Source organism: Coturnix japonica, chromosome 3, assembly GCF_054131305.1.
Source record: "Coturnix japonica strain WE chromosome 3, WE-NBRP24, whole genome shotgun sequence".
In the NCBI taxonomy this organism is placed as follows: domain Eukaryota; kingdom Metazoa; phylum Chordata; class Aves; order Galliformes; family Phasianidae; genus Coturnix; species Coturnix japonica.
Window position 1 is genome coordinate 27,301,639 of NC_140665.1, and position 13,727 is coordinate 27,315,365.

Consider the following 13,727-nt stretch of genomic DNA (forward strand, 5'->3'; position numbering starts at 1 on the left):
GGGAATTTTCTGACTGTTCAATCACAGCACATAGCCTCATCTCTGTGTATCTGCACAGCCCCAACTCTTGAATAGAAACATGTTTATTAGGGATTTATGAACATAAGGAAAAGGCTCCATGCAAACAAATAGCCAGTCAAGAGAAAGAAGGAGTAGAAGATAGAAGCTACCATGTCTTGGCCAGAGGCCCTGAGGCACCTGCTACCCCACTAAAGAGATTGAGGGTCACCTCTAACAATAACACAGCAGGAGGAAAGCTGCTTGAACATTGAATTGAATTCCCACCCTCCCAGTGGATATTTAGACTCAAACTGTGGCATGTAGAGGCTGGTACAGCATCAACAGATACCCAGAGGGATGCCAGAATTTTCATTCTTAGAGAGACTCAGAACTTGCCTGGACACACACGATTTTTTTCTTCAGGTGCTCTTGCTTCCTGGGTATATTGGAATATATGATATGGGTATGATTTGACAAACCCAAATAAAAACAAATGACTCCTTTTAAATATCCTCTACTTTGGTCATAGCAGGTCAATCCTGAGAGTGCTCTTAAAGTACCTTCCTATAGGGAGGTAGTTGATATATATGTGTCCCTACCTCCAAACTTGTCTGAATAGAGAGCAACTAATAAAACAACATGACTCTACTTCAACAGAAACTCTATATGAAAAATAAAATTAACAAATAGCATTTTCAAAAGTATTTTAGTAACAAAAGCAAGAAAAAAATATTGAAGATGCAATCTTTTTTTTAGGTTATGTACTGCTCTCAGGAAAGACAGACAACCTTTTGAGGTCAAAAAGCCTTTTCCATGGAACATTAATTATTTCATACAGAGTCTGCTGTAAACTTGGCTTGCACTCAGACAGACACATGTTAAATTCAGTGTGCTCTTCAAATGATGGAAGGGTATATGTATTTTTGATCTAATCTTACTGCCTTTGCTAACTGTCCTTGACCAGTGATTAGGATCTTGAGATCTATGTGCACTGTACTCTGTAACCTTTGTTAAAAAGAAATGGCAACTGGATATCAGAAGCACCAGAACTTAACATTTAAAAGCTGAAGGTTTTTTTTTCCTACCAAGTGCCAACACAGAGTCCCTAAATCATACTGAGGGAGCTGCATTTACACTTTTCCTTGAAAATCACCTAATTTCATAGGGTCCTCCAGGCCTCTGAACCAGCCCTGTCACAACAGCAGTTGGTTCCCTTGTGAGGGCAGTAATTTGGTGCGATGAATTCAAGGCAGATGTTTCAGGGAAGCAGCTGGGTACAGGAAGCCCTGCAGTTCTTCTGTGGTTCCAGTCTCCAAGGACCTCTTGCACTCTGTGCCGTCTTATAGAATCAGAGAATGGCCTTGGTTGAAAAGGACCTTAAAAATCACCTAATATCAACCTCCCTGCTGAGGGCAGGGTTGCCAACCACATGCTGAACAGCATGAGCTTCTTGACCTAAGCAGCAGGAGGAGCAGTGGCTGGCTACACTCACAGGACAAAGCTAATCTGCTTGTCTGTCTAGAAAACAGATCTTTCTAGCTTTTCCAAAACCAGGCAAGCCCTGACAGGAGCAAGTCTAGGGGGAGATGGCAGCCCTCATCTGAGTCACGATGAGCTTGCTAAAGCACAGACTTCACACCGCAGTGTTAGATTGGCACTGACCTGGGAGGATTACTCAGCCAAACAGCAACAGGTGGTGCGTCTTGAGAGACTAACAGGGAAACTAATAACCTCTATTATAACTAAAAACCTCCAATAATCTCTATAATGAGATTATAAAGATAAGAAACAAAGGACGAAAGAGGGAGAGTTAAGACTGTAGAGAAGTTTATCTGCAAATAAAACAACATTAATGCAATCAACTTAAACAAAGAGACCTGTCATTCTTGGTTGTAGGTGGACATTTGGATAGATAACCTTACAGGCCTTTTCCAACCGTTACGATTTGATGATTCTTTTTTTCTTTCCTGTTTCTGCCCACAGAATGCACAGCTGAGTTGTCAGCTCTGGCCTGAACTCCCTTGTAGCATAAGTCATTAAAATGGCAGCTCTACTAAAAGCGGTTACAGTGGGACCCAGATACAGAGACAGAGGTATTTCTTAATGCCAGGTGGAAATTCCTGTCTAGGTACATGTGCACACACAGATAAAGTAGTAGAACATTTTCCTTTTAGGAAGATTCCCAAGAAGACCTTGCAGTCTTCAGTGACCAACAGTGAGAGCAATAGAAATCATCTGCAAACCTCATAAGAAGCCTTGGACAGGAAACGTTTTTCTCTGCATACAACTCCCTTAGGCTTGTTATGGAAAGGATTGTCACCAGATTCACAAACGCCCGTGGAACCTGCCAAGAAACAAGCAAACCCATAGCTGATGCCTGGAGCAGGGTGCCATCTCTTCCCTTACATAGCCACAGCAGGCCTCAGAGAGCAGCCTGCTGATTCAGATAGCTTACATTATTTATAACAGCAACGTGCAAAGTACTTTGTTAATAATTAATCCCCTCTCAGACAGTACCAAATTACAGCTCCTGTGTGCACTAGCTATTTTTGTTTTGAATGTTAATGAACTGGTCACTTGAAAATGATGGCATCCAAAAGATCCAAACAAAGTGTAACGGGCCCCAGCATGGCTCAAATACTGGCTGACTTTCTCAGTAGTCTCACCATCACCCTCATCCTCACCAGCAGGATCAGAATTGATTTTAACAACAAAAAAAAGTGAGTTTGTTTCTAATATGATGAATGAGCAAAGCACTTTATAGTCACTGAATGTCGTTTTTGCTCAGATTTGTTATACTTTCTATATTATTTGCCTGTAGAACTTCAGCTAGAAGTCAGAACATCCTTATTCCTTCTGTAAAATATTTCTGCAGCCCTTTCTGCTTTTCATGGATTTTCCTATATGCAAGGAACTGAATTCTCAATCAGTAACCAGTGGCTGCATTACAAACAGGACACAATCCCCATTCACACATACTGGAAAAGTTTGTTTTACCTCTTTGTGAAGCATGTCCAAAGCTACTTGAATATTATAGGTGTAGTTTTCAGGAGAATAGCGTACCTGTTGAAATAAGAGGACTGAGTTTTATTGTCCATCAGTTTGCTCAAGCAGGCATAACAGTGACTATTTGGCATCTTTCAGAGCGGCATTCACATTCTAATTCCTGGATCACTGGTAATAGAGTACCATGCAAACTATCTTCTTTCCCATGACAACTGTCTTATTTATTCACAATCAAAGAGGTGGTGGTGAGGGAGCAAATTCAGGAGACAGTATCAGTCACCACAACATCCTCTACCTCATGCTGGTCTAGGCCACTCTTAAATGCAGCAGACCAGCATTAGAAGAGATCAGCCTTTATAAAAGTAAGATAACTTCTGCAGCACATAACATTAGCAACATGCCTGCTATGTACTCCTTACCTCCTACAAATATTAACTGGCACATCTGAGTTCTGTACAGAAAAAAATGTACCACAGTAACTTAAGGAGTCTCAAATCACTTCATATTTGCCACTTAGCAGCAAAATATCTTTGTTCAGATTGAGTGGTTTGAATCATCTCATTCAGTTGTCTCAAGCTGACTTCTGTTTCTTCACTTGTGGCCCTATTCCATAATAAAATTCCCTATGAGAAATCTTTCTTTCTTTCTTTCTTTCTTTCTTTCTTTCTTTTTCTTTCTTTTTCTTTCTTTCTTTCTTTCTTTCTTTCTTTCTTTCTTTCTTTCTTTCTTTCTTTCTTTCTTTCTTTCTTTCTTTCTTTCTTTCTTTCTTTCTTTCTTTCTTTCTTTCTTTCTTTCTTTCTTTCTTTCTTTCTTTCTTTCTTTCTTTCTTTCTTTCTTTCTTTCTTTCTTTCTTTCTTTCTTTCTTTCTTTCTTTCTTTCTTCCTCATTTTCAGCTTTAATTCTCCTTGATTTAATTTCAAGCAGAAATTCCTTCTGAGCTCCACCTGCCTACTCTACAAAACCAGACAGCTCCAGCTCACTTTGTTGTCTCCTAAATCAAAGCTCATCAAGAACAGTACAGTTAGCACTATCTATAGTTGTGGTTCAAAAAGGCAGTATTATTCTGATCTTTGGATGCCAGCCTGATATCCCCCAGTCACCCACCCTTATGTGCAAACACCGTGTTGTCTGAAATCAGGAGCAGAAGGTAGTAATGCTTAAACTGGTCCTGATTTTATTGCGCTTTGTTGTTGTTTGGCTGATGTGAAACTAATCACACAGAAGTACATGCTCTACTGTTTGTAAGTAGATAAAAATATCTCTTCACTATGCAAGATGTCTGAAGGTTGCACATAGTATCTATATACTTATATTTTATGCTATGTTGTATCGTATTTAATCACGTCACCATGAGCTGGAGGTAGAGCTATTGCCATAGCACTGAAGCTGGCAAGAGAGACGCTTTAAGCATGACTGTGCACAAGGTGAAGGAAAAGGGCAAAACCTTGACAGTATCTTTTATCTACAGGTAACTAGATAGCAGAAAGGCAATCTTAGTTAACAACAAAACAAAGCAGCCACAGTTATATAATTTACAAATATTCTAAAGATATCCCTTCGTTTATCATATCATTAAGGTGAACAGTCTCAGTGCTGCGGGCAGCGGGTGACTTACGGGATCTTCGCAGAATTGACATAGGTCATTTCCTCCTATGAAAAGCGTTATAAGCTTCCAGTCAGACTGCATATTTATTCTCTGTGCACAGAAAGAGATGGAATGGAAGTTATGAGGGAAGAAAGTAAAGTAAAATGAAGACCAGGCGATAGACTAAACACAAATATAACATTTCTCAGGCAACCTGGTGTTATCTCTAAGTGTCTTCACGACAAAAAGAATTTGTAGTCACAACTGCGAGGATGCACAAAAAACTATGATCTAAATAAGATTTACAATATCAGCAATATCATGCAGAATTATTGGTTTCTGAAAACTATAGCTCAAAAATCCATCTGCGTGCTTTTTTTTTCTTATGTCTTGTATACACCATTATACAAGTCTTGTATACACCGACTCCTCCTTTAGCTTCTTGTATACACCGACTCCTCCTTTAGCTTTGGGAATACATCTTCATTGCAGAAAGGATGGTATGTGTTTTACTGTGTCATAAATAATGCAGCTATCCTGCTGGAAAACCCTGGAGGGCAACATATTTCAGTGAGACATACTGCAGTGAGACAAACTGCAAAGAATAGAGGGGCATTATCAACTATTTAACAATAGTAGTAAAAAAAATTACACTAATTTTTCTCTGAACAGCTCTTGCCAGGCAATAGCTAATGCAAGGTAATTATGCTACAGTAAACATAGACCTTTTTAGCTTTGAGAAAAGCTTCTGATGTGATTAGTACCATGTAGCTGACACTGCACTCAATACCTCGATACTTCAATTTCAGTGCAGAGCACCACTAGGAAAAAGCAGGAATACATCAGCCTCAAGTGGTTTAAAAGTGTCTGTCTTCAAAGGCTGAAGGTAACACATCCCAGCTGGTGAACACACTGCTGAGTATTTTGGTCCCAAAATGTACTTGTTCAAATGAAAAGACCAAGGAGAAAATTTTCCTCCTGCACCAAACAGGTGGTTCACAAGGAGAAAAAAAAAGAACTCTTAAATCAAAGATATATTACCTCTAATATGAACATTCTTTCTAGTTGATTCATTATGTAAAAAGTATTTGCATTCATTTGTGGTGTGATGTTTCCAAGCTGATAAGTACAGTGGTGTAGTTCTTGCAAGCCTTGGCAAATACTGGTGTGAATAAAAACTATCCAAATGATTCTTTGTGAATCATTTGTGAAAGATATCCTTTCTAACCTCATTTTAGACAAAGCCAGAGTTGCAAAGCCATCTTGTGAAAGTAGAATCTTATACACAAAGTGCACACACACACAAAGAAGGCCTGCAAATATTTTTGCCAGTACGTGTTCACCTGATTATTCATAGTAGATATGTACGCAGTTATCTTGAAGGCTTCTTGACTGCTCTCCAAATGCACAATTGGAATACCAAAATAATATCATGCAACCAAGGTCACTGATTGCATAGCACATATGTCAAATTACAAATGGCAAACATTCAAGGCAGTAGTTAGGTGAAAGATATGTAAATAATCCTCAGCCTAATATGCATTTTATAGATCATTAATCAAATAATTCCTAACAACAAGTGTGAAAGGCAGAAGTCAGCTCTAACTCAGAGAAGGGACTAAAGTGTTTTGAATGAAAACAAGTCCTTCCATATTCACTCTGTATGACTTGCCATTTAAAGAATTTGTCCTCAACATCCAGCATCTTCACAGCTGGCAAAAACATACACTTACACAACAATTAAGAGCATCATAGTAATATCCTAGCAGAGAAACTTTACAGAATGAAGTAGATTGAGAGGGGAGGTCCCTGTACTGAGTTTATCAGCCAGTGAAGTTAAAAAATAATACAAAGGTTACAACTTTTTGGGTTTGAAAACAAAAACGTGCCCCAGTTCTCAACTTAATTTTAATTCCTAGCAGTTGTTATGGTGCTTTAGAATTAGGATGAGAATGATGTTGTTAACACAGGGGTGTTTTAGTTGTTGCTTAGCAGTGCCTGCACAGAGCCAGGGCCTTTCAGGCTCCTTTGCCAGCTGTGGGTGCACAAGGAGATGGAAGAGGATACAGCCAGAACAGCTGACCTTAACTGGTGAAAGGGACATTCCATACCAGATGTCCCCTACCACACAGCACCATGCTCCATACTAAAACTGGGGGAGAGGGCGACCAGAGTTGCTGCCTCTGCTGAGACACTGGCTGGGCCATGGGTCAGATGGCAGTGAGAGTGCCACTGTACACACTCTGTTTATTCTTCCTCTTGTTGATTTTTCCTTTCTCCTCCCCTCACCTTTGTATGTTTTTTCCATGTCTTATTAATTTTTCCTTCTCTCAGCCCATGAGTTCTTTCACTTTTCAATTCTTTCCCTGATCCCACTCAGCTGGGTGAGGTGAGTGAACAGCCACGTGCTATCTGGCTTCCTGCTGGGTTAAACCACAACCAATCCATCTCATACTGATAAAAATTCAGTTAAGACAAAGTTATGGATAATACCAAACATTACACTGTGCACTGCTGTACCCATAGTTTCATGTTTAGCATTTGCTGTAGTGTGTTACACTGTTACTAAAAATATTGCCCAATTATTTCATCTTTTTAAAGATATTCATGATATGTTAAACTCACACTGTCATTTATCATTCGGTCCACCAATCTTCTGACCTGTGCAGGAACATCCCTAAAAAATAAAAATAAAAAAGAAATCTTGCATAGACAGCAAGGCCAAGGAGAAAGCTGATGAATGTGCATCTGTAACTAAAACAATACCGAGACTCCAGTTTTTGCTGTATGCAGGATGAGAGGTGTGATACTACCCAGAAAATGCTGTATTTTGAGATAGTGATGAAAAGAGGGAGAAAACAGCATACAACAAGCACTTGATCACTTTGCAAATGCTTCATAGTTACGCTTCTATAAGCAGCATACATAGCAAACACACTGTGCTATCACAAACTAAATGCACTTTGCCCCTTCCCAACATCAGACAGATGCTATTAACATACATATCACTGAAGTAGCCATGCACGCGTCAGTGTTATCACATGGCCTCAAGCCACTGATGCATGTTTTATAAGAAGTGCTCCCAAGAAAAAAAGGATGTTGTATGAATTTCACATAGATGGAGTGTAGTGGTCTCTAGCTAATTCCCATCTCCACCACAGACTGACCATAATCAGTCCACCTTTTTTGTTTAAATCTTGGTTTCTCTATGTGGAATCTTAGTCCTACTGACAAGAGGGCTGGAATATAGCTTCAGCACAGTGGAGATGTTCACAATTGGGATATGAAGCTTTCTGAATAGTGCCTGTGAAGTGCTTTGGGTAACTGGTTGATAATGTTAGAGAAAACTTTTATTTGGCAAACAGAAAAAAATTGTAAAGCCCCCACCACATTTATCAGCTTTCATGCTAAAAATGGAGTAAAGAAATACACCTGGGTTTGCCCATCAGACTTATCTGCCACACTCTAGGATTCAAAGCAAGTTTTAAAAGAAAAATCAACTTATAAAAAAATAATAAAAATAAGAGTAATTTTCATCTTACTCTGCCTTAGCCCCTGCAACTGCTTGGTTGAGTGCAGCATTTTCCGTAGTTTGCGTTCCAGTGCCGGTGGAATATCCTATCAGGGATGGGTTGAACTCGCGAAGAATGTCTGCAGAGCAAGAGAATGCCATGAAACGTTGCTTACTTCAGCAATAACAAGGGGAGTCATAAAGATGAGATCTTATTACAACAACATTTAAAAGCTTAAAGAGATACCTGTAAAAAATTAACCCCTAAGAAATGCGCATGGCTGAAAATATCTTTTGGCTTGGTAATTCAGGCTGTGTAACCCTATACTCATTCAAGAGACTCATTCTGTCTTGCTAAATGGGGATGGGTAGGAATCAAAGCCTTTGGCCTCATTCTCCCCAGATTTCATAAACTCAAAGACCTGAATGTCCACCCAATCTTGGATTGCAGAGCAACATTTCAAACAAACACCACAGAACTAAAATGTTCTGATATCTAATGCACGTAAAATCCAAACCTGCCTAAAACATCTTTCCAATGCAGTCAAGCCGATTACTTTAGGTTATGATCTAGTGCCTTTGATTCATCTAACCCCAACACATTTGGGATATAATTACAACCAGCAGAAGAATACAGAAACAATCAGCCTTCTAGAATGACAGATACATGGTTAAGTCATGCCCAAATTACATTCCATCTGGTAAGCAAATTCTACTCAGCACCAGACATTGAATACAAAGTGATTGGTCCTGTCACTATACAAATAGTAAGCCCTCCTTCAAAAAAACTTTTTTTATTTGATCAATAATAAAGGATGTTTTATCAAACAGTTCCAGATTTTTATTAGGTTTATGGAAAAATTCACTTACTTGCTAGTGTTGTGACTGTGCTGATGTTTTCATTTCCTCCAACACTTAAAAAGAAAAAAATAATAATACAAGAAATGTTCCAAAATACAATGAATTTCTTAATGCAGTGGACTAAGTAAGAGAGATCCCTTCATGCATTTAGCCCTTCACCCTACCAGGCTAATAATATTTATCATCTGTGTGCTACAGAATGCTAGCATACGTCTTTTTTTTTGCCCCAGAAAATCAGTAAATTATCCTTAAAGATCAAAATATTAAAATAGGGACTTACAACTCTCTAGAATCCCTTTAACTTACTATAGAATACTGTGAAGTGCCCTAGTACTTGTTTAAAACTCTGTAAGTCTGCAGCTTCTCAGGATGGTAATAATTTGACGAGCAGAAAATCAACCTGGCAGGCTTGGTGTCAAGTCAAACACTTGCAAAGTACTAAGTGAACACAATGACCTTTCTTTTGAATTACTTTTTAACTTCTCTATTATAATGTTGCATATGTACAAGTCTGTACTAATAACTGACACGTGCTTTGCTTAACATAAACAGTACTGGGGAATGGCTGAGGAAATACTGACTGCAGATGAATGAGCAGCAAGAAAAGGACCTCGTTCTGACTTTTGGTAGACCATTAGTTCTAAATGGGAAATATGAACGACATAGGCTACAGTGGGGAAGAACAGACGAGCAATTGAAATAGCAGGGACAGAAATGCAGAATGCCTAAGTGAGGCATTTGAACTGGGATCGGGGATTTGCAACAGCTGCAGCTGTGAGAGTAGAAAGGGGTCATCTTGATGATGACTCTACTTCATTTGCACATACAAGCTTAGAACTGCCACACCACACCATGCCTCAGGTAGTCACTGGTGTGAGTATTTTATTTATCATAAGTAAAATCACAAACACTTTTATATAAAACAGTCAAAATCACTCTCCACAAAATCTCCACTTGTCACCTAAAAGCAAGTGTATACATGTAACTCTAATAAACAGATTCCCTCCCATTGGTGGGAATTCTTGGTACTCACCTCCAAGAAATACCTCGGTACTGAGTCAGGACATCCAGAACATCATGGGGATTGGATGCTGCCCCATTACCTGCCTGGAAAGAGAAACGGAGATATCCTTCTGAAAACAAGAATTGCTACAATAACTAGTTCTCTGACTTATTCTAGTGAAAATAATTTAGGAGAATGTTAACGAGGCAAGCTGTATCGTCTTCCCAAAATATAACAGATCATTTTCTCAAGAGGATCAATGGCTGAGGGTATTTCAACTCTGCTCTAGTAAATTACCCACTTCTATCAACTTCTTGATTAGATCAAGTGAGGGAAAGGTGGTTGAGTGTGTTCAAAATGTTCATATAATTCTAAATTTGCATAAGGAATAAATAAAATAGCAATGGCCTTGAATGAATAATTCATTTTTGTGCTCATTTCATTAAAACATGGTACAGTGATTTTCCATCTTCCTTCTCCCATTTTCCCCAAGAAAGGGGGTTGAAAAGATTAAATACAGTAGTTACTATAGAAATAAGAAACATGAATTATGATATGAACTGTGGAACAGTCATTGTTGATTGGAGAATCAGAGCCATTCTATGTGTAGCCCTTTTATTTACCTTCAGAAGTAGTGCTAAAAGATTCTTTACATGAGTTACTTGCTATACCTGATAATCTATTGTAATTTTTCTCAAATATTTAGTCAGTTAAAATTAATATGGCTTTCTAGACATCAGTGTTATTTTACGTATCCACATTAGCTGCAGAATCTTCTGTTTATTCTACTTACTAATAGCTTTAAAGGACAACACCTTGACTGCTGCATAGAATCAATAAGGAAAAGCAAGTTGCAAGTCCACTCTAGCACAGTATTTGTGCTGCTATGCAACCCAATCTTGCAGTTACTTCTTGTTCAGCACTCTTGTGGACTTTAAATGGGAACCATGCATACATTTGATTCATTATCTGATTACCAGTCAGTCAAGGTGAGTGCTGAAACAAATAACAGAAAACTGCATTTGACTCAATAAAGCATATCTGTATGCACTCTCTCTCAAGCTAAAATTCAGAAATGGCCTTTCATTACTTGCTTTAATGGTGGTTAACCAGCAAATTTTACTTACTGTGATTGAATCTCCCAGGGCAGCAATCACCCGAATATCTGCTGGTCTCAACTTATGAACTAATAAAAATAAAAGCAGCAGGAAGGAGAAGATAAAGAAAACTTAAAACTGTGATAGTTATCAGAACTTTTGTTTAGTATAAACATAAAGTACTGCAAACTCATAATAATCGTGATGACAACAGCTCAGAATGACAGATACCAAGTCATCCCAAAAAAATGATGCATGGTACCTTAATTTGACATTAGCTGCACTGACAAGGGAAGCAGCAAGATATCAGTTTCACATCCGTCCTCTCTAATTCATTCTAACTGGTGGAAACTGCTGAAAGGCAGGCACAGCTCCAGTGCCAGCACAAGGTGAAAATTTAAGGCTTGTCATAGCTTCCAAGAGGAGACGAAACCCATTTGGGACAGGACTCCACATGGCTCTTTGCAATGACAGCCTATTGACTTTTCCACTGTCACTTCTTTGCTTGTACCTGGAATGTGCATTCCAGTAAGTTTTCACCATTCCTCAGGGAAAACTTGTGTCTTGCTACACAATTATTTAAGTTGTTTCAAAGGTTTTTTTAAATTATGATCAATAGAACATACTGTTTCACAGAAGACTGCACATTTCCTAACTAAAACCAGTCCTTGTTTCTCTTCAACTATCAGATGAAGTGGATCTATGGAAAAAAATAAAAAATAAAATTGCATAATACTGTACCTGAATCTGGAACTGTATCAGAGGGACCATAGTTGAAACAAGGAACATTTGTTCCATAACTTCTCTCCTGGAAAAGCAGACAGTGCAACTCAACATCAGACTCATCGTACTTGTCATGATTAACCATTCATAACTCAGAACATTATCTCAGCAGATTTCCCACATACTTGTGCACATCTATCACCTCAGCCTTTCCTCAGGCCATGCTAAAACCAACCCTCTGAAGGCAGACAGACATTCAGACCACTCAGAAATTGCACGTCTACATTAGCACAACACTACTCTTGCCTACTTGTAGGGCATCTTATTTCAGACTCCATGCCATGCTAAATTCAGCTAAGCAATTTTTAATGTTTTTGTATTCTCAGCTAAGTGAGCTCACACCCTTTTGTGCTTGAACACCCCTGGAACATCCCAGCACTGAACTGTACCTTTGCCAGCAGCCCACAAGCCTGTCCTCTCAACGTGCAGGCCTTCAACACAATTATTAGGCTGTAGGAGTAAAGTGAATGCTATAGCTAGCAAAACACTTGGAGATACATTAAAATGAGAGGAGAAACATTCATTACTATTCCAAAAACATTTGGTCCATTTTGAGTGCAGATATAGCCGCTGTATTTTGATATAGACTCTGTATTTTGGGGCACAAATATGAGCTTCATGCTTTCCCTCTGTAGCTGTTTGGGAGCACCAAATTCTGCTCAGAATCAGAGAACCATGACTAAAAAAGCATGGCTACTTACCTCTATGCAGCTAATATTCAACTTACAAAACAACAACAAAAATGAAAGAACTGTTGTTCCATCAGTTTTGCTATGGAGTGCACCAGATGAAATCAGACCCACACAGCGATATCATGCTGATTTGATCTAGTTTCCTCCACAAACTAAAGGGCCCTGTTTTCACTATTTCCTCATCCCAGAGAACTTAATGCTTATCTAGATGTTTAAAAAACACTCTTAACAGTGAACACAAGGCTTAATTTCAGCTGGTTGAAGACGTCTACCACCAGTTACAATCTACAAAATTCATCAGGAAGAAAATGTATTAAGTATCTGACTGTTTAGTCAAGCAGGAAATAATGTTTGAGCTTTTTATTCAGTAACATTGTTTAATTAGGCTCCAATGCAATTCCACCCACCTGTCCCACTGGAATACACTTAGTCCATACGCTGTAAACAGTTCTGCCTTACCTGCAGTGCTTCTTTAGTGTTTGATATGCCTTCGGAAAATGAGTAGTTACTATTTCTGTATGTGAACAAATATGGATATTCCTGCAGAAGTAAGAGAAGTTTGTTAAAAAAAAAACAAAAAACAAACCACAACAAAACAAACAAACAAATAACCCCCCACAATAGTGAAAACATAAACAGCTGATATGACATTATACTGGACAGGATTTACATGAGAAGAAAATATAGACAACATTAGTCTTTGAGCGTACATCGAATGCGTGAAGTAATCCAGGTTAGACCTGAAAATTAAGACTTTGAATGCCGTAGGCACAACACTACCTCTTGCCTCAAACTTAACATCAAACAAAACAGATAATTCAGTTCTTTTATGCTTTGATTGCTGTTTAGTGAAGTGCTGTGATGCCAGCAGTGTTTTATCACTATTAAATTATTGAAGCCAATGGTTAAATGCAAAACCATTCAAGAATCTGTTCTTTGAACCTCAGAGACATGCAGACCCTGAAGATGCTACTGAGTTACTGAGAACTTCACAGACAAAAATACTTAAATCTGGCAAAAACAGAATCAAATAACAGAAACATCCAATTATATAAAATGCACAGATTCAATTTTATTGTTGAAAGATACTGATAATTCTCCATTCGTTATTCACGATTTAACTATTGAGATTAGATGGTTTTTAAATAAAAATTGACAGTAAGATGATTTAACTTTATCAGAAGTTCTT

General features: G+C 38.4%; 1 protein-coding gene across 3 annotated transcripts in view; it reads right to left on the reverse strand.

Moving 5' to 3' along the window:
- Positions 1–13,727, reverse strand: part of PLB1 (phospholipase B1) — a 79,475-nt gene that overhangs the window by 40,592 nt on the left and 25,156 nt on the right. For all 3 annotated transcript variants that reach the window (XM_085543124.1, XM_085543123.1, XM_015857533.3), the window contains exons 16-25: positions 12,998–13,078; positions 11,805–11,871; positions 11,094–11,152; positions 9,997–10,070; positions 8,973–9,016; positions 8,134–8,242; positions 7,217–7,268; positions 4,622–4,702; positions 2,998–3,063; positions 2,244–2,344 (exon numbers count right to left, since the gene is read on the reverse strand). In XM_085543124.1, coding sequence (XP_085399250.1) covers positions 2,244–2,344; positions 2,998–3,063; positions 4,622–4,702; positions 7,217–7,268; positions 8,134–8,242; positions 8,973–9,016; positions 9,997–10,070; positions 11,094–11,152; positions 11,805–11,871; positions 12,998–13,078 — 734 coding nt within the window. The remainder of the gene's footprint in view (positions 1–2,243; positions 2,345–2,997; positions 3,064–4,621; positions 4,703–7,216; positions 7,269–8,133; positions 8,243–8,972; positions 9,017–9,996; positions 10,071–11,093; positions 11,153–11,804; positions 11,872–12,997; positions 13,079–13,727) is intronic.